Source organism: Phyllobates terribilis, unplaced genomic scaffold, assembly GCF_046119375.1.
Source record: "Phyllobates terribilis strain yellow unplaced genomic scaffold, ASM4611937v1 Scaffold_9__5_contigs__length_417890890, whole genome shotgun sequence".
In the NCBI taxonomy this organism is placed as follows: Eukaryota; Metazoa; Chordata; class Amphibia; order Anura; family Dendrobatidae; genus Phyllobates; species Phyllobates terribilis.
The window spans coordinates 367,314,475-367,339,066 of record NW_027362769.1 but is presented as its reverse complement, the minus strand read 5'-3'; the positions used below and the strand labels follow the sequence as shown (position 1 = coordinate 367,339,066).

The following is a 24,592-nucleotide window of genomic DNA, read 5'->3' as shown; positions in this document are numbered from 1 at the left end:
ATAAAATGAAACTTCAATCGGTTAAAATCTGCAGCAGAAACTAGCTACAGAAATTGACATGCTGCGGGTGAGTTTGGGGATATGGCCACGATCAGGAGCCGCTGCAGGTTTGACGCTGCGTGTTTTTAAAGGATGAAACCTGCAGCGTTGAGATGTTACAGGATAGTGGATGGGATTTCTAGAAATCCCATGTCCACTATGCATGCATCTGAGTGTGCGTATCACCCGTGGACATTGTCATGTGGCGCGTCTTTCAGGACCGCAGCATGTCAAATTCTCTTGCAGAGACGCTAGTCTCCGTAACCGAAATGTGACCTCTAGAATGCATTAAATGTGGTAAATCCGCATATTTTAGTGAACACATGTGGATTTACCTGCGTTCAAAAGAATGCAACGTTTTGGAAGAATATGTGTCTAAAGCCCTGCAAAGTCTGAATCATGGGCACAGAGCCTAAAATTTTTAAAAAATTATGGCATGGGCTCCTGAGTCATTTTTATAACCAGCAAAGGGAAAGCCGGCCGCTGGAGGCTGATATTAGTAGCTTGGGAAGGGGCCATTAGCCCAACAATGTTCCCTGGCTATTAATAACAACCTATAGCTGTTTGCTTAGCCTTTACTGGCTAGATTACAGTGGGATCCCAGAAAAAAATTGACATAGGGTCCCCCTATTAATTCTAACCAGAAGAGTCTATACAGACAGCTGCATGCTGATATTAATAGCCAAGGAAGGGGCCATGGATCCTGTCCCCTCCGCGGCTAATAATATCACCCCTCAGCAGTCCCAGAAATGGCGCACCCGCTTTTCTCACTGCCCTGTAGCAGTGGCGAGTGTGGTAATGGGGTCTGGGTTCATGTCAGCCTTGTATTGGCGGCTGACGTGAAGCTCAGGTTAGTAATGGAGGGCGTCTATAAGACGCCCCCATTACTAACCGTGTAGTAAAGTTTTCACCGCTTTGTAAAATAAAAAAAAGTTTTCACTGCTTTTTAAATTAAATAAAAGACAAGGCCAGAATAAAGTATTTTAATGAAATAAAAATACCCACGGTTTTAATATTTTTTTTATTATATGCTCAGTCCCCGAAACCCTGATCTTCAGCTGAGAGCTCATGTGACCTCAGGTCCTGGCGGCGCAGCAAAGTACACTGCTGGAAGCGAGCACTCTCCCAGCAGTGTACCGCCGGCCTCCGGGCTGAACACGTCACCGGGGACATTGTAAGGACCAGGAGGACATCGGGAGCTGTCAGACAGGTGAAGATAGTGATTTTTTATTTTTTCTTACACAGCGCGCAGCCCCGACTCGGCTGAGAACACTGCTGATCCCCTCAGCCGCGCCGCTCTCGCTATTATCAGCGGGACTGGTGGTCGGATGATGGGAGTAGTCGCCCTCCCCAGCCAATCCGGGTACCACTCTATGTGCGTTTCTGCAGCGTTTCCCGCCCATTGACTTTAATGGAACCGCAGCAAATCCACAAGTATAAATATTAGTAGATGGTGGCCCGATTCTAACGTATCGGGTATTCTAGTATATATATGCGGTCAAGCCGAGCGCAATCAGCAGAGCGTTGTTTAAATTTGGAGCCAAAATCACTGATTGGTCGCGACCGCCGACCGCGACCACTCAGCAAGGCGGTGTTTAAATTTGCATTTGTCAAAACCTGACAAATGCAATGGACGAGAGAGTTCAGAAGCTCCTTTCGAACAAGGGGTCCTATGTGCAAATGTAACATCACCTAGAATAAAGTTTTGAGTTGAAAACTGTTTGATTTCAGTTTGTAATAACCTGCTAATGCTTATAATTTCAAAAATGACCATTTTTTTTGTTCTTTATTAAAATGAAAAGGTTGAAAACTCTGCTGTGCATAATAATTTGGAACATGCATTTTGAGTGCAGTTTGAGTTTTTTATTTTTTTTTAAAATATACTGTTATCATAGGCAGTTTGTACAAAAACCTTTCAATCGTACTCTAATAGTTATTTGACTGGAAAATTACAATGACTGCAATTCATATAGGTAATTTGGGAAAATCTGAGAAAATATTATTTGCATAATAATTTGGAACACAGTGTATATAATTGTTGTGTAGTCTGTGCACTATATACAGCTGTGCTCTGTGTGTAGACGCTTCATTTTGTGTCTTCTCTCAGTAGTTCACCTTTTGCACAATAGTGGGGTGTACTTATATTACAGGTCAGGGAGGCCATCACCTGTGTTACCCTTCTGGGCTCTCAGCAGCTGCAGATCGTCTCCACATCGTACAATCCGCTTTCTGTACGACAGACATTATCCGGGCAGAGAAGCACAACTGGAGTGCGGAGCTTCACTCTGTTGGGAGGAGACGGGGCCCATGTTCAGTGTCAGTGGATAAAGAGGGAGAGGACAAGAGGAAGAGCAGAAGAGCGATCAGTACCTGAGCAGGAAAGAATCTCCTGAGGAGGATGTGATGACTGAGGATCTAACTGCATGCCTGACCTATACTGCATGCCTGACCTATGCTGCATGCCTGACCTATACTGCATGCCTGACCTATACTGCATGCCTGACCTATACTGCATGCCTGACCTATACTGCATGCCTGACCTATACTGCATGCCTGACCTATACTGCATGCCTGACCTATGCTGCATGCCTGACCTATGCTGCATGCCTGACCTATACTGCATGCCTGACCTATACTGCATGCCTGACCTATGCTGCATGCCTGACCTATACTGCATGCCTGACCTATACTGCATGCCTGACCTATACTGCATGCCTGACCTATGCTGCATGCCTGACCTATGCTGCATGCCTGACCTATACTGCATGCCTGACCTATGCTGCATGCCTGACCTATACTGCATGCCTGACCTATGCTGCATGCCTGACCTATGCTGCATGCCTGACCTATGCTGCATGCCTGACCTATGCTGCATGCCTGACCTATACTGCATGCCTGACCTATACTGCATGCCTGACCTATAGGCTCCTGACAGCAGAGTGTAATGTTTTGAGCAATGAACTCTCAGCAATCTGCAATCCACAATCGTACGAGTCCTGTCACAAATCTGCCTTTAGCTGTAGAATTGATCTGTAAATGGATTACTGGAAAACTGCTGAGGAGATGATCGGGGAGACATAATGAGATCTGCATGGGAAAGTAGAATTGATCTTTCTAGAAATGTTTCTTGTAGGATAAATCCCCGATCAGTATATAGTCCTCCACAATAGTGATTGTGATGCAATGTACTGAAGAAAAAGATCTGCTGCCCTAATCCCGAAACTCTACAGACTCCTGTATGTGATGTAAACGAGGAATAATCGCTGCACACATGCAGGTGTTCCCGATATCGGCCCGACATAGGACCACGTGTTATATGATGACAAAGAACAGAAAATCCATCAAGCACTGAGCGGGAATTCACCCATTGGTAACATTAGCTCCTCCTCTTCCTCTGCGGATTATGAATTTCCCGCTCATTGCAGTTTCCACAACTTCTAAATGTAATGATGTAATTTCTTCCTCTGTGAAAAGAAGTGTCCGGAATTATAGATAAATTCTACACAAATATCTCATGTTATTCGGAGAAACAAGAACTAACCGAATCAGGTTATACCGGATGGAGGAGACCCCGGAATATCAGATCTGGGGAGCAAGGGGTGGAGTAAAAAGCCACTGAACACAGGACTCGCTCATAAGATTACTGAAAGGATCAGAGCTGTGAAGGAACTCATTCATAGGTTTCACTATCAGTCTAGAAAGGGTTAAATCAGCTGTACTAGCGCCACCTGCCATTTACCCTGTGAATAGACAGAACACAGGAGCAGCCACAGCTCTGGAGACGGGAGAGGACACAGGAGCAGCCACAGCTCTGACGTAGACGGGAGAGGACACAGGAGCAGCCACAGCTCTGACGTAGACGGGAGAGGACACAGGAGCAGCCACAGCTCTGACGTAGACGGGAGAGGACACAGGAGCAGCCACAGCTCTGACGTAGACGGGAGAGGACACAGGAGCAGCCACAGCTCTGATGTAGACGGGAGAGGACACAGGAGCAGCCACCGCTCTGATGTAGACGGGAGAGGACACAGGAGCAGCCACCGCTCTGATGTAGACGGGAGAGGACACAGGAGCAGCCACCGCTCTGATGTAGACGGGAGAGGACACAGGAGCAGCCACAGCTCTGATGTAGACGGGGTGGTGGCTCTTAGAAGAGCCTTTGGGGTGATGGCGAGCAGCAGACGGAGCAGATCACTTGGCGCTGGTGTACTTGGTGACGGCCTTGGTGCCCTCGGACACGGCGTGCTTGGCCAGCTCTCCGGGCAGCAGCAGGCGCACGGCGGTCTGGATCTCCCGGGAGGTGATGGTGGAGCGCTTGTTGTAGTGAGCCAGGCGGGAGGATTCCCCTGCGATGCGCTCGAAGATGTCGTTGACGAAGGAGTTCATGATGCCCATGGCCTTGGAGGAGATGCCGGTGTCGGGGTGGACCTGCTTCAGCACCTTGTACACGTAGATGGCGTAGCTCTCCTTCCTGCTCTTCCTACGTTTCTTGCCGTCCTTTTTCTGAGTCTTAGTGACGGCTTTCTTGGAGCCCTTCTTGGGCGCTGGCGCAGACTTGGCGGGATCAGGCATGGTGAGTATACAACGATCACAACTCCGAGGAGAGAGAACAATGTTCCTGCTCCTCCAGCACAGCGGTATTTATAGCCACACATGCAAATGAGCACTGCTGCCTGCTCCTCTCCTACTGGGTAAGAAAGTCATGTGACCTGTGTAAGCTGCGCCCGCTGAGTCCTATTGGTGTTTCCACACGTCTGCTCTCCATTGGCGGCTTCAGATCCATCCAATGATAAGGTAGGAGGTCGGGGCAGCAGCGGATAAAAAGCGACTGAGGAGACAGAAGGGGCATTATTCTAGAGTTCACTTCTTTCTCTGCTTTTGACTATTTGGAGAAGATTACAGCGATGTCTGGACGCGGCAAACAAGGAGGCAAAGTCCGTGCTAAGGCAAAGACCCGCTCATCCCGGGCAGGACTCCAGTTCCCAGTCGGCCGTGTGCACAGGCTTCTCCGCAAGGGCAATTATGCCGAGAGAGTCGGCGCCGGCGCTCCGGTCTATCTGGCCGCTGTGCTGGAGTATCTGACTGCTGAGATCCTGGAATTGGCCGGCAATGCCGCCCGGGACAACAAGAAGACCCGCATCATCCCCCGTCACCTGCAGCTGGCGGTGCGCAATGACGAGGAGCTCAACAGGCTGCTGGGTGGGGTGACCATTGCCCAGGGAGGCGTCCTGCCCAACATCCAGGCCGTGCTGCTGCCCAAGAAGACCGAGAGCAGCAAGGCGAGCAAGAGCAAGTGAGCGCCGCTCCTCCACATCTGTTCGAACAACCAAAGGCTCTTCTAAGAGCCACCACATCCTCCTCATCAGAGCCGGCACCGCTGGTGGATAAGAGAACCATCGCCTGCAGCGTCAGATAGAACTACACGATACATTGTTTACTATAGAGTAGAAGCATTAAATGCACAGGTCGATCCTGCTACATGTTACTGGTGTGGTGATGGTGCAGCGATTACTTTTACCTGGCTGGGCAGTGATCTAGTATATTCAGCACATTATAGAAGGGATGATTGGTAAATATTTGCATAGGGGAAGATTAAGCATGGAGTCCAGTCATTTTTATTCCAATAAACCTATAAATTGGACGATTATTTTTGCCTGGGTTTTCTGAGCTCCACACAATCCTCATGTAGGGGGAGAGGGGGTTAATTCCAATCAATGCCGTTATCTGTATATTCAGCAGTGATCTGATGCTTCTCCGCTCCATCTACACGTGCAGGAGGCTCCTCACTCACCCACGTATTCTTTGCGGATTCCCTGTGGTGTCGGCGCCGATCACTCCACAGACTAAGACAAGTCTCTGAGGTTCTACCAGGAGCCTGATGTGAGCGCTGCGGGTCTGGAGTGGGGGAAGGAGCCGCTTGTGTAAAGCATGTGTGTGATCAGCAGTCACACGGCCACTAAGGAGTTAAACGGAGGAGGAAACCCTTATATCTGGTTCCTAGTCATTGGCTAAACAGATCCGCGGTCATCACATAGGAGTCTACATACCGGGTACACAGGGCGGCCATCTATCCAGCTGCCTCATGCAGTGAATATTCGCTGCCCCTGCGTCCTACACTGATCTGAAAAAAATATCATGTAGCAGAATCAACACATTCATCTCATGGCAAGACTTGGATTTCTGTTCTGTAATAACCGCATCACAGCAGGGTATGAGCTGTGTGCACAGAGCTATATGTATCACCACTCCCCCGCATCCACTGTGTGTAATATTTATGTTATAGATCCATAAGAAGACACATCACATCACCCAAAGTCAGCGGTGTCAGCTCCAGAAGTGAAAGACTGCGGAGCAGACACACCAGTACATGTCAGGAGTGTATAACAGACACGTCCCAGGCTGTAACAGCTACCAATATTACAGGCAGCCGCACAAAGGATCTCGTACTCTGCATATACACTGAGCCTGGTGCTAATCAGGACATACAGTCCACAGCTCTGCGCAATTATTAACGTTTCCGACTCCCCAGTATGTGGAGCACGAAACTTGATACCAGAGCGATCTACCAGCAAGAGGAGAAATCAGCAGAGCGCAGATCACCCCCAGCACAACAGGAAACTAGCCTCTCACTTAGATTTGGGTGGCTCTGAAAAGAGCCTTTGTGTTGCCAGGGTGGAGCATCTTGACAACCCAAAGGCTCTTTTCAGAGCCACCACATCTTCTAAGTGAGAGGCTACAATTTCTTGGGCTGGGCACTGATCTCTCATGTGCTCTGTATTCTTGCTGGTAGGAAGCTCGGGTGTCTGGTTCTCATCAGTGCAGGGTTCATGCTCCGCATACTGAGGTGTTAGATAATGTAAACAGTTGTTTAGATCGATGGACTGTAATTCTAACACTAATGGGTTAACTCTGATCCGGGATTCCGGTTAATGTCATGTGATGTGTATGGCGGTTGGTTCTGTGACTTGATGATTGGTTGGTTGTAAGATTTGAAATTCCCGCTTTGAGGCTGATTTTTTTCATACAGTGTGTGGTCAGTACTGGCGACTATAGGACGATCTGTGTTGTGTAACGATCGCTTGCTCTAGACTGCCTCTGGATACTAGGTCTCTAGGTTTTCCGGATTAGGGGAGCAGTATTCTGATAGAAGACCCGGGGTTCAGCGAGGGTTAATGGGTATAAAGACTGAAGCCGCATCAACCAGATGAGATGGTGTCTTGTCTGCTCCCCCAGTCTTTCCACTCTGGAGCTGACACCACTGACTTCGGGTGATGTTTCTTCCCATTGATCTATAACATAAATATTACACACGGGTGTATGGGGAGGGGTGGTCGTACATATGTACCTCTGTGCACACAGTCCATACCCGTTGTGATGGGTTTACCACAGAGCATTAGATCCAGGTCCTGCCGTGAAATGAATGAGTTGATTCTGCTACATATTTCCGGATCAGATCCGTGTGGGTTACAGATGGCAGCGAATATTCACAGTGAATATCGATGTATGAGGCAGATGGATGGATGGACGCCCTGTGTACCTTGTATGTAGACGCCTATTTGATGCCCGTGTTCTGGGAACTAAATACTGGGGTTGACGGCGGCCTCTGAAGGTTAATACCCTCACCAGAATAATGATGGCGGCTCATCCTCCACCAGCCGATCAGGGGAGCGATCACCGTGTTTGGGTGACAAGCGGATCCGGAGAGCAGGACCCTGTATTCCCAGTGGGTACAGCTGCCCCCAGACCGGATTGCTCAGATTGCGATCTCCACTACAAGCAGAGGGGCCGGTAATAATCCGACGGATTTAGAACAACGATTGAGGGGAAATTCAAAACTGTGATCAGAGAATGAACGAGAGACCTCAGCCAGCGCCGACCAATACCCCATACAAAGAAAAAACCTGGGAGTCTGAACTGAAACGTAAATTGATGTGCATGCAAAATGTAAATGCATGTTCACATAAGGCCACTAGACAGAGAAAAACCAAAGACAAGCAAAATACCCAAATAACTGGAATTAAATCGATAAATCTCAAGTGCATAAAAATAATGATAAATAATAAAGGGTATTTAGTTAACATAATTTTGATCAAAATAATGTAAAAGCCATCCCGCACGTCACGGCAACCCTTATGCGACAGTCCTAACTCTAATATTAAAACCTTACCATTTGTCAAGTGACATACATATGGATAAGGGCAGAGAGACTGAACCCTAGTAGAAGCATGGACCTGAGAGGCAGAATGAACCTTTCAGCTCAGACAAAGGGCGGCCACACCCTTATATGCACTGAAGCACACTAAACTACAAAGAAAAAACCTGGGAGTCTGAACTGAAACGTAAATTGATGTGCATGCAAAATGTAAATGCATGTTCACATAAGGCCACTAGACAGAGAAAAACTAGTATTTCCTCCATTTAACTCCTTAGTAGCCGTGTGTCTGCTGATCCCCGCTTCACACTTATTTTCATAAGTGGAGACTTCCCCCACATCAGACTCCTGGTAGATCATATGTGGCTTGTCTTAGTCTGTTATAGGATCGGCGCAGACACTACAGGGAATCCGGATAGAATATTACGTGGGTGAATGAGGAGCCTCCTGCCTGTGTAGATGGAGCGAAATAGAAGCACTGACAGGGATTAACCCCCTCTCCCGCCATCCTGTAACCGCAGATTGAGTATCGCTGGTAGAACCCAGATACAGTAGTTAGAATGATCTTATTGAAGTAGGACTCTGTGCAGTGATCGGGACAGATCTAATCTTTCTCCACAGATCCGGAAAGCCAGCTGGACGTCTTTGGGCATGATTGTAAACCGTGTAGCGTGGAAGAATGTGGATTTTAAGAAATGGCTCATTTGTAGACGATGCTGAAGTTGGTTTCTTATTCGTCCAGTTTCTTTTTTTTCAGGATTAATTACAAAAACAAAAAAATACAGTAATAAAATTTATTGCAGCGAAGTCCCCTTATGTGAATACTCTTAAAAGGGGCTACAGAAGTCATAAAACTGGCACAAAAATGAGCATCGAAGTGGGCAATGAAGGGCGATATTGGAAAGGTTAAATTACTTTGGGCGAAGGACTAGGATGCCCCACATCTAACTCAAGTTACTGCAGTCTGGCACAAATGGGTTATGGGCATCACAACGGGCATCAAAGTGGGCAACTAGCCACTTTTCACAGATTTGAATAAGCAACTTGTGTTTTCCATGGGTTAAATTACATTGGGCCACTGATAACACACCACCATTACATACATTCTGATGGCGCGCATAAAATTCAGATCACTCTAGGCTGGCCCAAAAGGGTTTTGGGCATCAGAACGGGCATCAAAGAGGGCAAATAGCCACTTTTCACAGATTTGAATAAGTAACTGGTGTGTTTTAGGGGTAAAATGATTTTGGGCCACTGATCTCACACCACCACTATATACATAGTGATGTCCCACGTCAAAAACAGGTCACTCCAGACTGGCCCAAATGAGTTCTGGGCATCAGAACCGGCAAATAGACATTTTTCACAGATTTGAAGAAGTAATTTGTGTTTTTCAGGGATTAAATTACTTTGGGCCACTGATCTCACATCAGCATTTCATATCTAGTGATGGCCCGCATAAAATTCAGGTCACTCCAGCCTTGCCAAAATGGGTTCTGTGTATCAGAACGGGCATCAAAGCGGGCAAATAGCCATTTACTAGTGTTTTTCAGGGGTTAAATGACTTGGGCCACTGAGCTCACACAGCCACTACATAAAGAGTGATGGCCCGCATAAAATTAAGATCACTCCAGCCTGGCCCAAATGGGTTGTGGGCATCAAAGCGGGCAAATAGCCAGTTTTCACAGATTTTAATAAGTAACTGTTGTTTTTCAGGGGTTAAATGACTTTGGGACACTGATCTTACACCACCAATACACAGATAGGGATGGCCCACATCATAAAATAGTATCTGATACTAAAACAACTTTAGTGCACACAGCTTTCAATATCACAATAGCAACAGAAAAAAAAACAAAAAACAGATTTTGTGCTCTGCAATAAGAAGCTCTGCAGACTGCGCAGAGCACAATTTCAACCCAACTAAATGAAAAGATGCACTGCGCTTGCTTGATCACATTAGCAAGTGCAAAAAAAGATTCAAGGTATACTGAGACATGGAGCTCTATACCAGCGGTGCACAGCACTATTGTATGGCACGGGGCCTCTGTTTCTGTCAGTATCTCAGTACTTGCACAAGAACATCAAAAATGTGCTGCACCAGCGGTTGCAGAGGTACACAGGCCAGGAATTATCTACACTATCTGACTACCACACAAGCGCCCATCTATCTAGCTCATATCTCTCATTACACAGGAGAACACTGAGCTGCGTCTGTCTCCAGCAGTGACATGGATATAATGGCGCTGAGGGAACATGGCCGCTTTTTATATTGAGAGGACATGTGATTTCTGCAGCCAATTGCAGAAGCCCTTATGTCTGGACAGTGTAGATGCTTCTTGCGTTATGATTGGCTGGCCGCGCTTTCCTCAGTTAAAGTTACCGCCCACAGGAAAAAAAACAAAACAGTGTGCCGCTGATCTGACCTGTTCTAAACTCTCCACAGCCCCCACAATCACCTGGCACATGTCACCGCTCATCATACACTTGCACTATGCTAACAAAATTGTTCAAAACGCCGTGGTTGCCCTGTATTCACGATCCCACGCAAATTCGTCGAACTTTTCCGATTTTAGGAAAATTTGCTCGCCTTTGCGAACACGAATCCGAATGTGCCATATTCGTGCCGAATTTGAAACTTTCGAACATTCGCCGAACAAATTCGCTGAACACTAATACCCATGTCTGGGTGTGAAGGGGTGCATGGGAATAGACTCTTCAAAAAAACCCACTGGATTTGAGTTTATGTTACGATGCTATCATCCAGAGGTATCGAGAAGTCTGGCCCAATCCAACCCTTGTTCATTTTGATGAGTCAGCCTGTCAGCATTTTCAGTATTTTCAGTTGACAGTTAGATGCTCCTATCAGTTATAATGCCCCCGGCGGCACTAAAAACCCGCTCTGACAAAACGCTAGTGGTAGGGCAAGCCAGGACCTCCAAGATGTAGAGAGACAGTTCATGACACGTGTCCAGCTTGGATACACAATAGTTGTAAGACACAGAGGAATTACGGAGGACTCTGGTACGGTCAGCAAGGTACTTCTTCAGCATCTTCCAAAACTTTTCCCTCCTTGTGAAACTACCCCGCTCATAAGGGCCTGGGCGCTGGGAGGGTCTGAGAAAACTGCCCCACACCTTTGACAGTGTTCCCCTGCCTCTGCTGGATTGGAGTTCTGTTTCTCTCACCTGCACTCCTTGGTTGTCCAAGGAACTGTGACCTCTGGCGCCAGCATTGTCAGCAGGGGATTTTTTTAGTAATTCTTCAACAAGGGCCTTCTGGTACTGCAACATTTTATTAGACCTCTCAGTCACAGGAAGGAGAGATAGAAAGTTCTCCTTGTAGCACGGATCTAGAAGTGTGACCAACCAGTAATTACTGTTGTTCGAAATACGTACAATGCGAGGGTCACAGAAAAGGCAGCGGAACATAAAGTCAGCCATGTGCGCCAGACAGCCAACAGCCAAGACTTCCCTGTCCCCACAAAGAGGACAACTGTCCATGTTCTCATCCTCATCCTGGTCCTCCTTCTTGTCCTCCCCCTTTTCAGTCCATCCACGCTGAACAGACGGTATGAATGTGGTGTGGATAGTACCGTCTTTAGCGCAGGAAACCAGTTCCTGTTCCTTCTCCTCCTTTTCCTCCTCATTATCACCCAATCTGCATTGAGATAAGGTGAGACTGGGATGTGTGGAATCACCCTGTAAAGTTCCTTGCTCCATCTCATCGTGCTCCGCCTGCAATGCCTCCTCTTTAATTGTGAACAGAGAGCGTTTCAGTAGACAGAGAAGCGGGATGGTGACACTAATTATGGCGTCATCGCCGCTCACCATCTTGGTGGAGTCCTCAAAGTTTTGGAGGACTGCACAGATGTCATACATCCATGCCCACTCATCAGCTCTAATGTGCTTAGGCTGACCTGAATTACAACTGCCTGTTGAAGCTGGTACTCAACAACTGCCCTCTGCTGATCACAAATCCTTCCTAACATATGCTGAGTTCCAAAGTGTGGTGATATCACACACTAGTCGGTCAGCTAGAAGCTGCAAACGCTGCTGAAGCACTGTCAGGGCAGCAGAAGCTGTAGCTGACTTTCTGAAATGGGCACACATGGCATACTTTCAAAAGAAGCTCAGGCCGCTCTGGGTAGGTTTTGAGAAACCGCTGAACCACGAGGTTAAGCACATGGGCCAGGTATTATACGTGTGTGAGGTTGCCAATCCTCAGAGCCGCCACCATGTTCCGGCCATTGTCACCCACGACCATGCCTGGCTGTATGTTCAGTGGTGAGAGACAAAGATCTGCCTGCTTTGTTACAGCTTTCAACAACTCTGCAGCAGTGTGCAGTTTGTCGCCTAAGCAGATAAGCTTCAGCAGAGCCTGTTGCTGCTTGGCCGAGGTAGTGATACAGTACTTTCAGCTTCCAGCTGATGTGGTCCTTTTTATAGATGGAGGCTGAAGAGGAGGATGAGGTGCAGGAGCTTTAGAATGTGGGGGCAATCCGGATTGACCCGGGGCCCGCAATCCTCGGCGTCGGGAGGATGTGTACCGTCCCAAGGTCCGACTAGGTCCCGGCTTCCATTATATTAACCCAGTGTGCCGTCAGTGAAATATACCATCACTGGCCAACTAGTCAGGTGCTTTGCTGTCATGTGCCTGAGCATACTGGTGGTGGTCAGGCTGGTAGTTTTGCTGCTCCTGCTGATGCTGGCATGGCAGATGTTGCAAATAGCCTTTTTTGGGGTTATCTTGACAGTCTTTAAAAAAGAGCCAGACTCTGGAAGACTAACAGTTGGACTGGCAACTTCTCTCGTATTGGTGTTTTGGGGAACAGTTGCCTGCCTTGTGTCTGTGGCCACCCCACTGCTTCTTCCTGCTTGTTGTGGTTATACGCCTCTCTCCCTCTCTGCACTGCTCTCCTTGCTATGCATGTTATTTTGCCAGGTTTGGTCAGTGACTTCATCGTCCACCACCTCGTCTTCCACGTACGCACCCTGGGCCTCTTTCTGACTTGCTGGCAATTGTGTCTCATCATCATCCACCTTTTGCGACAGTAATTGCACTTTCCCACCGTCGCCTTCGTGTGATCGTGGCTGCTCAAAATTTTGGGCATCACTACATGCGTTCTCCTCTTGCCCCGATTGAAGTGGACAAAGCGAGAGGCCAGAATCTATCAATGGAAATGTGAGCAGCTGTTCGGAGTATCCAAGTGTGAGATCACTTGTCTCTGGACACTCGGTATGGTGGGAGGAAGGAGGATCAGGGTGAGGATTATGTGGTCCAGAGTCACGGCTACTGAGACTGGACCATGTGGAAGAGAGGGTGGTGGTAGTGGCAAACTGATTGAAGCATTATCTGCTATCCAACCAACAACCTTTTCACACTGCTCTGTCTTCAAGAGTGGTGCTCCGCAGCCCCCTAAAAAGTGGGACAGGAAGCTAGGTTGACATGTGTGTGCTTGTTGTGCTCCCTCAGCAGGCACAGTTTCATCTTGCCCACGGCCTTGGGCTCTGCGTACGCCATCAGCATCACGTCCACTTTCCCGTCCCTTACCATGCACCTTGTCCATTTTAAATGGAGTATAATATTTTGCAGCTTCCAAAAATATCAGGATTAATATCACAGTAATATCTCACCACATGAGATGGACAACTTTCTCTACTTGTATAATGCAGGTAAACAGTATGCAACAGCGGAGACACAGGGGGAACAAATGTATATTTCTTTTATTTAACAACTAATATAAACTGTAAAACATGTACTATATGGTAACAATTTGTTTACAACATTTGACAGTAAAATCAGCCGTAAACCACATAACAGAATAAATCAGAATACACTAGAATTCAGGGGCTGGTAGTTTAAAATGATCTATTGGAGGGAAGGGGAGTTAGATTGTCATTAACTATAGTGGGCAAGGGGTAGTCTTTTAAATCTTTGGCAATACTCTGTTCCTATCACAACTTGCTGCCCGTTTCCCCCGTAACTCTCTATCCACTTTTGCAATGTCGCTCTGGCGTCTGCTGGTCCCAGTCTAACTATTGTCTTTCCCTCTATCCGTTCCCGGTACCGTATGTCCCTGTCAGAGGTAGCGTCTCGTCTCGCGTGTCATTCCTGGTCACTGACCTGACCGTGAATCTCCCATCTGACACCTCCGGAGCTTCTGCTACGTCACTAGTGCACACGTCTGAGAACCGTGCCACCGAAACCTGTTCCCTTTCTGTCGACCGACATCACCCGGCTGAGGAACCTTGACTGTAGTGATGGGTCGGTCGCGAATAGTGATGAGCGAGCACTAAAATGCTCAGGTACTCGTTGCTCGGGTCGAGCAAATTGGAATACTCGGGTGCTCGACCTGAGCAACGAGCCCAATGTAAGTCTATGGGAAACTCGAGCATTTTTCAGGCGGCTCTCCCCAGCAGTCTGCAGAGGGCCTAAAAATTACCCAAATCGATGGGAACAGTGCTCAAATGATATGGTAACAGCATGGGGAAGACCCCTGGAAGCATTTCTGACTCCCAGGTCACTGCTGTCTGCAATGTTGTCAGAGGTATTACGCCACTTTTACGGACTCACAATAAAACATACAAAAACGAATCCAAAATGGATTTTCCTGGGAAATATGTCAAGGAACATCCTTTCCAGGGTAATAACTTGTGAATATGGCAAAATAAATAACCAAAACCAAAAATATTTCTCCACACCTTGGGCTATGTTCACACGTAGCGTTTTTGATGCGTTTTTGCACTTTTGCATTGCTTTCAACCAAGACAAATGCAATCACTGGGAAATGTCATTTTACAACCTTATCTGGCCATCTGGTGTGTGACACATCATCAGAAACATGCATACAGTGCCGAAAAGACATGGGAACAGCATGGGGAAGACCCCTGGAAGCATCTCTGACTTCCAGGTCACTGCCTAAAAGTGTGCCCATCATAAGTGATCCTTGGCTCATGCAAAGATGCCTCCCGCCATGCACCTGTCGCTGCAGACTTGCAACAATCACCGTCCACGTCCTTGTCCCAGTGCAGCGTTCAGTTGTCCCTAACCCATTCCTTGGAATGGAAGCGCAAATATGCAGCCAGCCAACCACCCACCCACAGGCCGCAATAATATACTGCCAAATTTTTGACAGCTGCTTGCACTTGAAATGTGGCCTTTTAGGCTCATGGAGGGGGAAGCTGTCCACAATCTTATGGTGGCGGCGACCGAGTATCCATACTCCATACTATCCATATTTGGTTCCCAGCCGCCACTATTTGTCCCGGTGTCTTCTCCACAAGCACGGGTGCCACAACATTACCCGTGCCCTCCCCAGTGAACTTACTGGGAAGGACCGCCTAACCACAAACACATGGACAGGTGAATGTGGCCAGGGACGGTACGGAGCCAGTCCACAGATTTTTTTTGCTGAGTTGTATTTCACCACAGCCATATTAATAGAGCCTATACATTCTCCTGCCTCCAATAATATATACCTGACAGGAGCCTATACATTCTTCTGCCTCCAGTAATATATACCTGCCAGGAGCCCATACATTCTCCTGCCTCCAGTAATATATACCTGCCAGGAGCCCATACATTCTCCTGCCTCCAATAATATATACCTGGTAGGAGCCCATACATTCTGCTGCCTCCAATAATATATACCTGACAGGAGCCCATACATTCTCCTGCCTCCAATAATATATACCTGCCAGGAGCCCATACATTCTCCTGCCTCCAATAATATATACCTGGTAGGAGCCCATACATTCTGCTGCCGCTGCCTGGGGCGACGCCGGTCCATCCTCCACAGTGCGCACAGAAAGCCTGAGACTGACCTCCTTTTCACGCACCAGCAGTGTCGCTCTGCGAAGAGGAGGCAGAGGGGCACTGCAGCAGTAGGCAGAGCAGGGAGATCGCTCTCCCTGCTCTGCCGCTGCAGAGGGTCCATCACTAATCATATCGGAAGTGCTTGGGGGAGTGGCCATCGGGACCCTGGGCCCACCGAGGGTCTTCCAAAAGGGGGGGCCAGTTCGCCCCTGCTCACTACAACAAGCTCTCCACCATCACCTCCCGGGAGATCCAGACCGTCATGCGCCTGCTGCTGCCCGGAGAGCTGGCCAAGCACGCCGTGTCTGAGGGCACCAAGGCCGTCACCAAGTACACCAGCGCCAAGTGATCTGCTCCGTCTGCTGCTCCGCCATCACCATCACCCCAAAGGCTCTTCTAAGAGCCACCACACCATCTACATCAGAGCTGTGGCTGCTCCTGTGTCCTCTCCTGTCTACGTCTATTCACAGGGTAAATGGCAGGTGGCGCTAGTAGAGCTGATTAAGCCTTTCTAGACTGATAGTGAAAACTATGAATGAGTTCCTTCACAGCTCTGATCCTTTCAGTAATTTTTGAGCGAGTTGTCCTGTGTTCAGTGGCTTTTAACTCAACCACTTGCTCCCCAGATCAGATATTCCGGGGTCTCCTTTTTATATATTTATCTGTGTCACAGAAGAGCAGATCTCACAACTTTCCAGCCTTTACTTAGTAATTTTCCTCCTGCTGAAGTCCTAGATTCCTCTTTCATTGCCCCCATAAAGTATGACACCCCATAAAAGTGTCCCCCAAACACAGTATGACACCCACAAGGAGAATGCCTCCACATGCACAGTATAATGAAGCTATTGTACCCCACCTCAAATCCCAAGGCAAAGTTTGGTGACCCCAACACAGTATGATCCCCCAATTGTGACCCCTACACAGCCCTCCATACAGCATAATGGGCTTACATACAGTATAATAGCCCCTACACAGCCCTTCAAACAGTATGATGGACCCCACACAAACTTTCACACCATATAATTTCTTTCATACAGTATAATGGCCCCCCACATAGGCCTCAAAATATTATAATGGCCCCACCTAGCCTTCCATATAGTATAATGTGCCCTCCATAATCCTCCATATAATATAATGCGCCCCCCATAATCCTCCATATAGTACAATGAACTTCCCATGGTCCATAGAATATAATGCACTCCCCCTAGCCCTCCATACAGTATATTACACACCCTATAGGGTAAAATGCAGCCCCCATATAGTATAATGCACCCCACAGTCCTGCAATATTATGGGCACCACGTACTCACTGATTTTAAAATACTGTATATTTTATAAAAGCCAACCAGAGTATAAGCCGAGGCCCCTAATTTTACCACAAAAAAATGGGAAAACGTATTGACTCGAGTATGCATGGCCTCCTCATCCCCCAATCCTGGTATGGATGCCCCCCTCATCCCCCAATCCAGGTATGCGTGGCCCCCCTCATCTTCCAATCCTGGTATGCGTGCCCTCCTTATCCCCTAATCTTGGTATGTGTGGCCCCCTCATTCCCTAATCCTGGTATGCATAGCCTCATTATCCCCCAATCCTGGTATGTATGACCCCCTCACCCCCTTTCCTGGTATGCATGGTCACAGTTATCTCACCGGAGATGTTTATGTGTTTGGTTGGGGGATGAGTCGCATTGTGAAGCTGGCGCCTTATCAGAGCTCTTCCCTCCATTACCTGCTGCAGCGTCACAGCTACACACAGGGTCAGACACGATATTACACAGGTGATTGCAATCAGCCCCCTATGTGGATCATCTACTGATGTGGATACGTATTCACCCCCAATACTCTGCACATACGGGGTGTACTTATATTACAGGTCAGGGAGGTGGCGGTCAGCGGAGGCCATCGCCTGTGTTACCCTTCTGGGCTCTCAGCAGCTCCAGGTCGTCCCCACATCGTACAATCCGCTTCCTGTACGATGGATATTGTAGTAAAGATCCCTGTGATGGTGACAAGAGCCGGGAATAGGAGGAACGAGCTCCCGCAGCAGTTTTATCTTCGCGGATACACAGTGATGCGCAGATCGGGAGGACGAAGGCGATGATCCCGGGACCTCCTCTCGGCTCTTTCCCGGCATCTCTGCTGGTGACGGCTACAAACGGTCAGTGGAGATGATGGAGAAGAGGAAGCGACAGAGAAAGCGCGCTCTGCTGTCCGGTGTTAGCCGGTAAAGGGCTTTTATCCCGGGCAGGGAAGCACAAGGGGAGAGCGGAGCTCCACTCGGGATCAGCTAGAAGGAGGCGGGGCCTGTGCTCAGTGTCAGCCAATAGATGCTCAGGACGATGCAGCTCAGCAGCCAATCAGTGCGCAGTAAGCCTGTACATATAACAGGCGCCTCCAGCTCCGGTCTCAGCGTTTTCCTATCAGGAGATATTTGTGTTCTAGTTCTGCAGCACACGATGGCAGAGACCGCACCAGCCGCCGCTCCCCCTCCCGCAGAACCGGCCGCCAAATCCAAGAAACTGCCGAAGAAATCCGCCGCCGGGGGCGCCAAGAAAAGCAAGAAACCCTCCGGTCCCAGCGTCTCCGATCTGATCGTGAAAGCCGTGTCCGCCTCTAAGGAGCGCAGTGGGGTGTCTCTGGCCGCCCTGAAGAAGGCTCTGTCTGCCGGAGGATACGATGTAGAGAAGAACAACAGCCGCCTGAAGCTGGCCGTCAAGTCTCTGGTCACCAAGGGCGCCCTCCTCCAGGTGAAGGGCAGCGGCGCCTCCGGGTCCTTCAAGCTGAACAAGAAGCAGCAGGAGACTAAGGACAAAGCGGCCAAGAGGAAGTCAGCAGCTGCGACCAAGCCCAAGAAGCCTGCTGCAGCCAAGAAAGCCGCCAAGTCTCCGAAGAAGCCCAAGAAGGCTCCGACCGCGGCCAAGAAGAGCCCGAAAAAGGCCAAGAAGCCCGCAGCAGCTGCCAAGAAGGCGGCCAAGAGCCCCAAGAAGCCAAAGGCCGCTCCGAAGCCCAAGAAGGTGACGAAGAGTCCGGCTAAGAAAGCTGCTAAACCCAAAGCTGCCAAGAGTCCTGCTAAGAAGGCAACTAAAGCCAAGAAGCCCGCAGCTAAGAAATAATCCAAAACCGCCCTGTTATTACACCACAAAGGCTCTTTTCAGAGCCACCACCTTGTCCCCTGCAGAGCTGTATAATCAGTGCCACCACCTTGTCCCCTGCAGAGCTGTATAATCAGTGCCACCACCTTGTCCCCTGCAGAGCTGTATGATCAGTGCCACCACCTTGTCCCCTGCAGAGCTGTATGATCAGTGCCACCACCTTGTCCCCTGCAGAGCTGTATAATCAGTGCCACCACATTGTCCCCTGCAGAGCTGTATAATCAGTGCCACCACCTTGTCCCCTGCAGAGCTGTATGATCAGTGCCACCACCTTGTCCCCTGCAGAGCTGTATGATCAGTGCCACCACCTTGTCCCCTGCAGAGCTGTATGATCAGTGCCACCACCTTGTCCCCTGCAGAGCTGTATGATCAGTGCCACCACCTTGTCCCCGACAGAGCTGTATGATCAGTGCCATCACCTTGTCCCCGACAGAGCTGTATGATCAGTGCCACCACCTTGTCCCCTTCAGAGCTGTATGATCAGAGCCACCACCTTGTCCCTGGCAGAGCTGTATGATCAGTGCCATCATCTTGTCCCCGGCAGAGCTGTATGATCAGTGCCACCACCTTGTCCCCGGCAGAGCTGTATGATCAGTGCCACCACCTTGTCCCCGGCAGAGCTGTATGATCAGTGCCATCATCTTGTCCCCGGCAGAGCTGTATGATCAGTGCCACCACCTTGTCCCCGGCAGAGCTGTATGATCAGTGCCCGTATATCCTGCCTCTTCTAGATTATAGTGTGTACAGGGAGCGGCTCCAGTGTTATAATGAATAAGCTTTTCCCCACATCTCCGCATAGAGCTGCGCTGTGTCCCGATCACACCAGTGCAGGTGACCGATCAGTGTAATCAATGGAGGGAAGGGGCCGATGTCCTACAGAAATCTACATCATCCTAATCAATCACCACTTGTAACCTGCGTCTTTATTAGTGAAAGGATTAGTGTGCGGTTATTACTTCGATGTGAGAATTGGAGAACCAGTGATTTGACTGATGATAGATTAGAGCCTGTACAGCTCCGTGTACTGGTGACATAGAACAGTGACGACTGCGGCTCTTGCTGTAGAAGCCGCATGTAGACATGGTGTGACCCTGTGCCAGTATCCGCAGCCAGAAAAGAGTGTGAACAGAGACCCTGCCCCTCTTTATGAGGGCGGGATTACTGGGTGTTGGGTTGATTTCGTGAATAATGATTGGCCGCAGACATCGCACGTGTTTTGGCGGCTCATGTTAATTTATGAACTAGCCAATAGAGTTGTAGGGGGCGTGTTCACATGACGCGCTAACAGGAGCAGAGGAGTATAAATATCCCGCTCTCCGCTCCTCTCATCACTTCTGTTCTCCTCTATACAGAGCTATGGCCAGAACTAAGCAGACAGCTCGTAAATCCACCGGAGGGAAAGCTCCCCGCAAGCAGCTGGCCACTAAGGCCGCCAGGAAAAGCGCTCCCGCCACTGGCGGAGTGAAGAAGCCTCACCGCTACCGGCCAGGGACAGTCGCTCTCCGTGAGATCCGCCGTTACCAGAAGTCCACCGAGCTGCTGATCCGTAAGCTTCCCTTCCAGCGCCTGGTGAGAGAGATCGCCCAGGACTTCAAGACCGATCTCCGCTTCCAGAGCTCGGCCGTCATGGCGCTGCAGGAGGCCAGCGAAGCTTATCTGGTGGGGCTGTTTGAGGACACAAATCTGTGCGCGATCCACGCTAAGAGGGTCACCATCATGCCCAAAGACATCCAGCTGGCCCGCCGGATCCGTGGGGAGAGAGCTTAGATCCGTCCTACACGTCTGACTATAACACAAAGGCTCTTTTCAGAGCCACCAAATCCTCCATAATAACGAGCTAATCCCTCACATCTGCTTCTCTACCCTGATTATTGAATAATATCTTTATATAATCTATTAGGAGTCTGTACGGTGTTGTGAAGAAATCTAGAAAGCATGCGCAGATTTCTTGGTGTATATGATGCGATCATTATAGGACGTCCATTATCCAGCGCTATCTCCTGTGAACACTCGCTGACTCCTATCAGCAGCACGGGTCTGATCCTGAAAACGCATCAGGATTAAGAGACTAATATCCTCTGCAGCTCTGTAGTAGGTTTATCTAGATAATATTAACCTACATTTTATAAAATCCCCGCCTCCTTCTTTCAAAGTTCTCTGTAAACTGCAGTATCTCGTTTCTTTATATTCCCGGCATATTGCTGGTGTGATGGAGTCACCATTGTTAGAATCAGTTCTGCACTTTGTGTTTATAGAAAGCGGATACTGTTCCCTGGATCCTGGAAAATGATAGAAATTCCTGTATGGAACCAAGAGACCATTGATCGCTCAACACAAGCAAATTTCCTGATATCCGACAGTCCTGAAACTACGTGATCCAGAAGGACAGAAAAAGCCATCAGCCCCTGAGCGGGAACTTCCTATTCGGTAACTACTAACATTAGCTCCTCCCCTTCCTCTGCTGATTGGCTGAACACAGGACGTTAGGGAGTTTGAATTTCCCGCTCCTTGGAGTTTCCGCAGCTTCTACATGTAATTGTGTTACTACTTCTGCTGTGAAGAGAATTGTCCGGTCTATAGATAAACTCCACTGAGCACATTCATGTAATCACCTTCCAGATCACAGTGTATTCTCCATTGGATATGGGACCACTGGAATGAGAATCAATCAGCTGCTCAGTGATTTTGTTATTTATACGGTTCCTTTTTTATTTGACCTGAGCTGTTGTCATTATCTTCTACATGAAAATAACATTCTCTAAATGCAAATCTTCATATGAAGAAACAAGTGATATCTGAGTTTTATGATCTCTGACAATTACAATACAAGTGTTATTAGGAGAAAGTAAATATTGTCATTTCTGATGAGCGGAAAATCCCAGTGGTGGCAAAATATTTAGTATCGGAGCAGTGCTGCTGACCGCGGCTTCCTCCCTGCACTGTCCTTAGAAGAGGCAATAATCCTGGCAGCCACAATCCTCCTCACATCACCGCACCCCAAGAGCAATTCTATCAGAAGTGACAAGCCCATCTTAGAAATGTCAGAGCTCAGTCAGGATCCTATAGATTAGTCACCGGGAGCAGCCAGAATGTCACATGTAGATTGTACAGAATGCAAGGGATGATGAGGGGAGTAGTAAGGTGCGGAAATGACCCTTCCTGGACATTAGTGAATAGCATGTTACGAATATGCTGGTATGATGGAAGTGGGGGTTAATCACTGTCAGTGCCGTTACAGGTATATTCAGCAGTGATCTGATGTTTCTATATGAAGTGTAGATCACTTGCAGCTGGTGTCGTGTCTGCCCTTTTATTTACAGACTGTTTTTGAAACATTTCTCATCACAGGTAAAACATATATAATTAGAAGCTGCGGAAACTGCACAATGAGCGGGAAATTCAAACTCCCCAACAGTTCTGTGTTCAGCCAATCAGCAAAGGAAGCAGGAGCTAATGTCGATTCTGTAAGACCCGCCCTGGAAACGCGTCATCTCTGCAGTCTTCTCTCCGGTCCACCCAGACGCTAAATAAAAGAAGAGTCCGTGCGGGTTAGTCATAGTTTCCTGCTGACTATTTGGAAGATGTCTGGTCGGGGTAAAGGAGGGAAAGGTCTCGGGAAGGGCGGTGCCAAGCGGCACAGGAAGGTGCTCCGTGATAACATCCAGGGCATCACCAAGCCTGCCATCCGCCGTCTTGCTCGCAGAGGAGGCGTCAAGCGCATCTCCGGCCTCATCTATGAAGAGACTCGCGGTGTCCTGAAAGTCTTCCTGGAGAACGTGATCCGTGACGCCGTCACCTACACCGAGCACGCCAAGAGGAAGACCGTCACCGCTATGGACGTGGTGTACGCGCTCAAGCGCCAGGGCCGCACTCTCTACGGCTTCGGAGGTTAATTGTGTTCTCTGCTCCATCCTGACAACCCAAAGGCTCTTTTCAGAGCCACCACATCTTCTAGATGAGAGGCTACAATCTCCTGTTGGAGTAACAATCCCTGTGCTTGTGTGAATGCCAGTACAAGCTTTATACGCTGTTCATGAGTTAAAAATGTTCACTCATTGATAACTGAGGATACTTGCACTGAAGGGATGAGTTTGTTGTGGTTGGAGTGATGTATAGTATTTGACGGGCTGATTGCGTTCCTTACAGCAATCTGTAGATATCCCGAGTTATTGAAGCAGTATCAGCTTTCTTTAATACAAGATACGCAACTGCTCCCATCAGTAGTGATGTTCCGAGTGCTGCTTACAGAATGGAAACATAAGATCCTGTGATTGAGGACGGGGCTTGTATCAGGCTCAGTGTATATGGAGGCCGCTGAAGGTTCATGACCTCACATAAATGATTAGTGGAGAACCATCCTCTTTTCGATAAGAACCATTACCGTGTTCGGGGAAAGCTGCTCTGCGCTGTATTCTCAGAGGGGTAGAGCTGTGCTCAGACCGCATTGCTCAGATTGCGATCTCCGCTACAAGCAGAGGGGCGGGTAATAATCCGACGCACAAAGAAAGATTGCGCGGGAAACTCAAAACCACCAATTACAGACATCTCAGCAGGCGCCAACCAATACCAGATACAAGTGTTTTCTCCACCGTTTAACTCTCTATTAGCCGGGTCACTAAAATTAGTATCTGCGCTACGAAATATAGCAGGATCAACCTATTTAATGCTTTACATTTCTGATCTATAGTAAATCATACAGTAGAACATAGAATAGATCGTGTTGTTCTCTCTATATAGTGTGGACCATCGCCTGCTATCAGCGGTGCCGGCTCTGATGAGGAGGATGTGGTGGCTCTTAGAAGAGCCTTTGGTTGTTCGGACAGATGTGGAGGAGCGGCGCTCACTTGCTCTTGCTCGCCTTGCTGCTCTCGGTCTTCTTGGGCAGCAGCACGGCCTGGATGTTGGGCAGGACGCCTCCCTGGGCAATGGTCACCCCACCCAGCAGCCTGTTGAGCTCCTCGTCATTGCGCACCGCCAGCTGCAGGTGACGGGGGATGATGCGGGTCTTCTTGTTGTCCCGGGCGGCATTGCCGGCCAATTCCAGGATCTCAGCAGTCAGATACTCCAGCACAGCGGCCAGATAGACCGGAGCGCCGGCGCCGACTCTCTCGGCATAATTGCCCTTGCGGAGAAGCCTGTGCACACGGCCGACTGGGAACTGGAGTCCTGCCCGGGATGAGCGGGTCTTTGCCTTAGCACGGACTTTGCCTCCTTGTTTGCCGCGTCCAGACATCGCTGTAATCTTATCCAAAATCAATCTCCAATAATGCCGTTTCTGTCTCCCTTTTATCCGCCGCTGCCCCGACCTCCTACCTTATCATTGGATGGATCTGAAGCCGCCAATGGAGAGCAGACGTGTGGAAACACCAATAAGACGCAGCGGGCGCAGCTTACACAGGTCACGTGACTTTTTGTTCATGAGTTTGAAGTTC

The 24,592-nt window shown here is 48.8% G+C and overlaps 5 protein-coding genes across 5 annotated transcripts; 3 read left to right on the top strand and 2 right to left on the bottom strand.

Annotated features, from left to right (window-relative positions):
* Window positions 1-4,211: 4,211 nt before the first annotated feature.
* LOC141161171 (histone H2B 1.1-like) lies at window positions 4,212-4,652 on the bottom strand. Its single transcript, XM_073645942.1, has one exon. The coding sequence runs from the start codon at window positions 4,609-4,611 to the stop codon at window positions 4,231-4,233; it is 381 nt and encodes a 126-aa protein (XP_073502043.1). The 5' UTR covers window positions 4,612-4,652; the 3' UTR covers window positions 4,212-4,230.
* A 291-nt stretch (window positions 4,653-4,943) lies between these two features.
* LOC141161170 (histone H2A type 1-like) lies at window positions 4,944-5,635 on the top strand. The gene has a single exon (XM_073645941.1). It carries the CDS (start codon window positions 4,944-4,946, stop codon window positions 5,334-5,336), a length of 393 nt encoding a protein of 130 aa, XP_073502042.1. The 3' UTR covers window positions 5,337-5,635.
* Window positions 5,636-18,419: 12,784 nt separating this feature from the next.
* LOC141161169 (histone H1.11R-like) lies at window positions 18,420-19,130 on the top strand. Its single transcript, XM_073645940.1, has one exon. It carries the CDS (start codon window positions 18,465-18,467, stop codon window positions 19,119-19,121), a length of 657 nt encoding a protein of 218 aa, XP_073502041.1. The 5' UTR covers window positions 18,420-18,464; the 3' UTR covers window positions 19,122-19,130.
* A 1,386-nt stretch (window positions 19,131-20,516) lies between these two features.
* LOC141161404 (histone H3) lies at window positions 20,517-20,927 on the top strand. Its single transcript, XM_073646215.1, has one exon. The coding sequence runs from the start codon at window positions 20,517-20,519 to the stop codon at window positions 20,925-20,927; it is 411 nt and encodes a 136-aa protein (XP_073502316.1).
* Window positions 20,928-23,891: 2,964 nt separating this feature from the next.
* Window positions 23,892-24,416, bottom strand: LOC141161168 (histone H2A type 1-like). Its single transcript, XM_073645937.1, has one exon. It carries the CDS (start codon window positions 24,391-24,393, stop codon window positions 24,001-24,003), a length of 393 nt encoding a protein of 130 aa, XP_073502038.1. The 5' UTR covers window positions 24,394-24,416; the 3' UTR covers window positions 23,892-24,000.
* Window positions 24,417-24,592: the final 176 nt, after the last annotated feature.

Bases quoted from the DNA above. Each gene is read 5' to 3' on its own strand.
- LOC141161171 (XM_073645942.1), bottom strand. From the start codon at position 4,611: ATGCCTGATCCCGCCAAGTCTGCGCCAGCGCCCAAGAAGGGCTCCAAG.
- LOC141161170 (XM_073645941.1), top strand. From the start codon at position 4,944: ATGTCTGGACGCGGCAAACAAGGAGGCAAAGTCCGTGCTAAGGCAAAG.
- LOC141161169 (XM_073645940.1), top strand. From the start codon at position 18,465: ATGGCAGAGACCGCACCAGCCGCCGCTCCCCCTCCCGCAGAACCGGCC.
- LOC141161404 (XM_073646215.1), top strand. From the start codon at position 20,517: ATGGCCAGAACTAAGCAGACAGCTCGTAAATCCACCGGAGGGAAAGCT.
- LOC141161168 (XM_073645937.1), bottom strand. From the start codon at position 24,393: ATGTCTGGACGCGGCAAACAAGGAGGCAAAGTCCGTGCTAAGGCAAAG.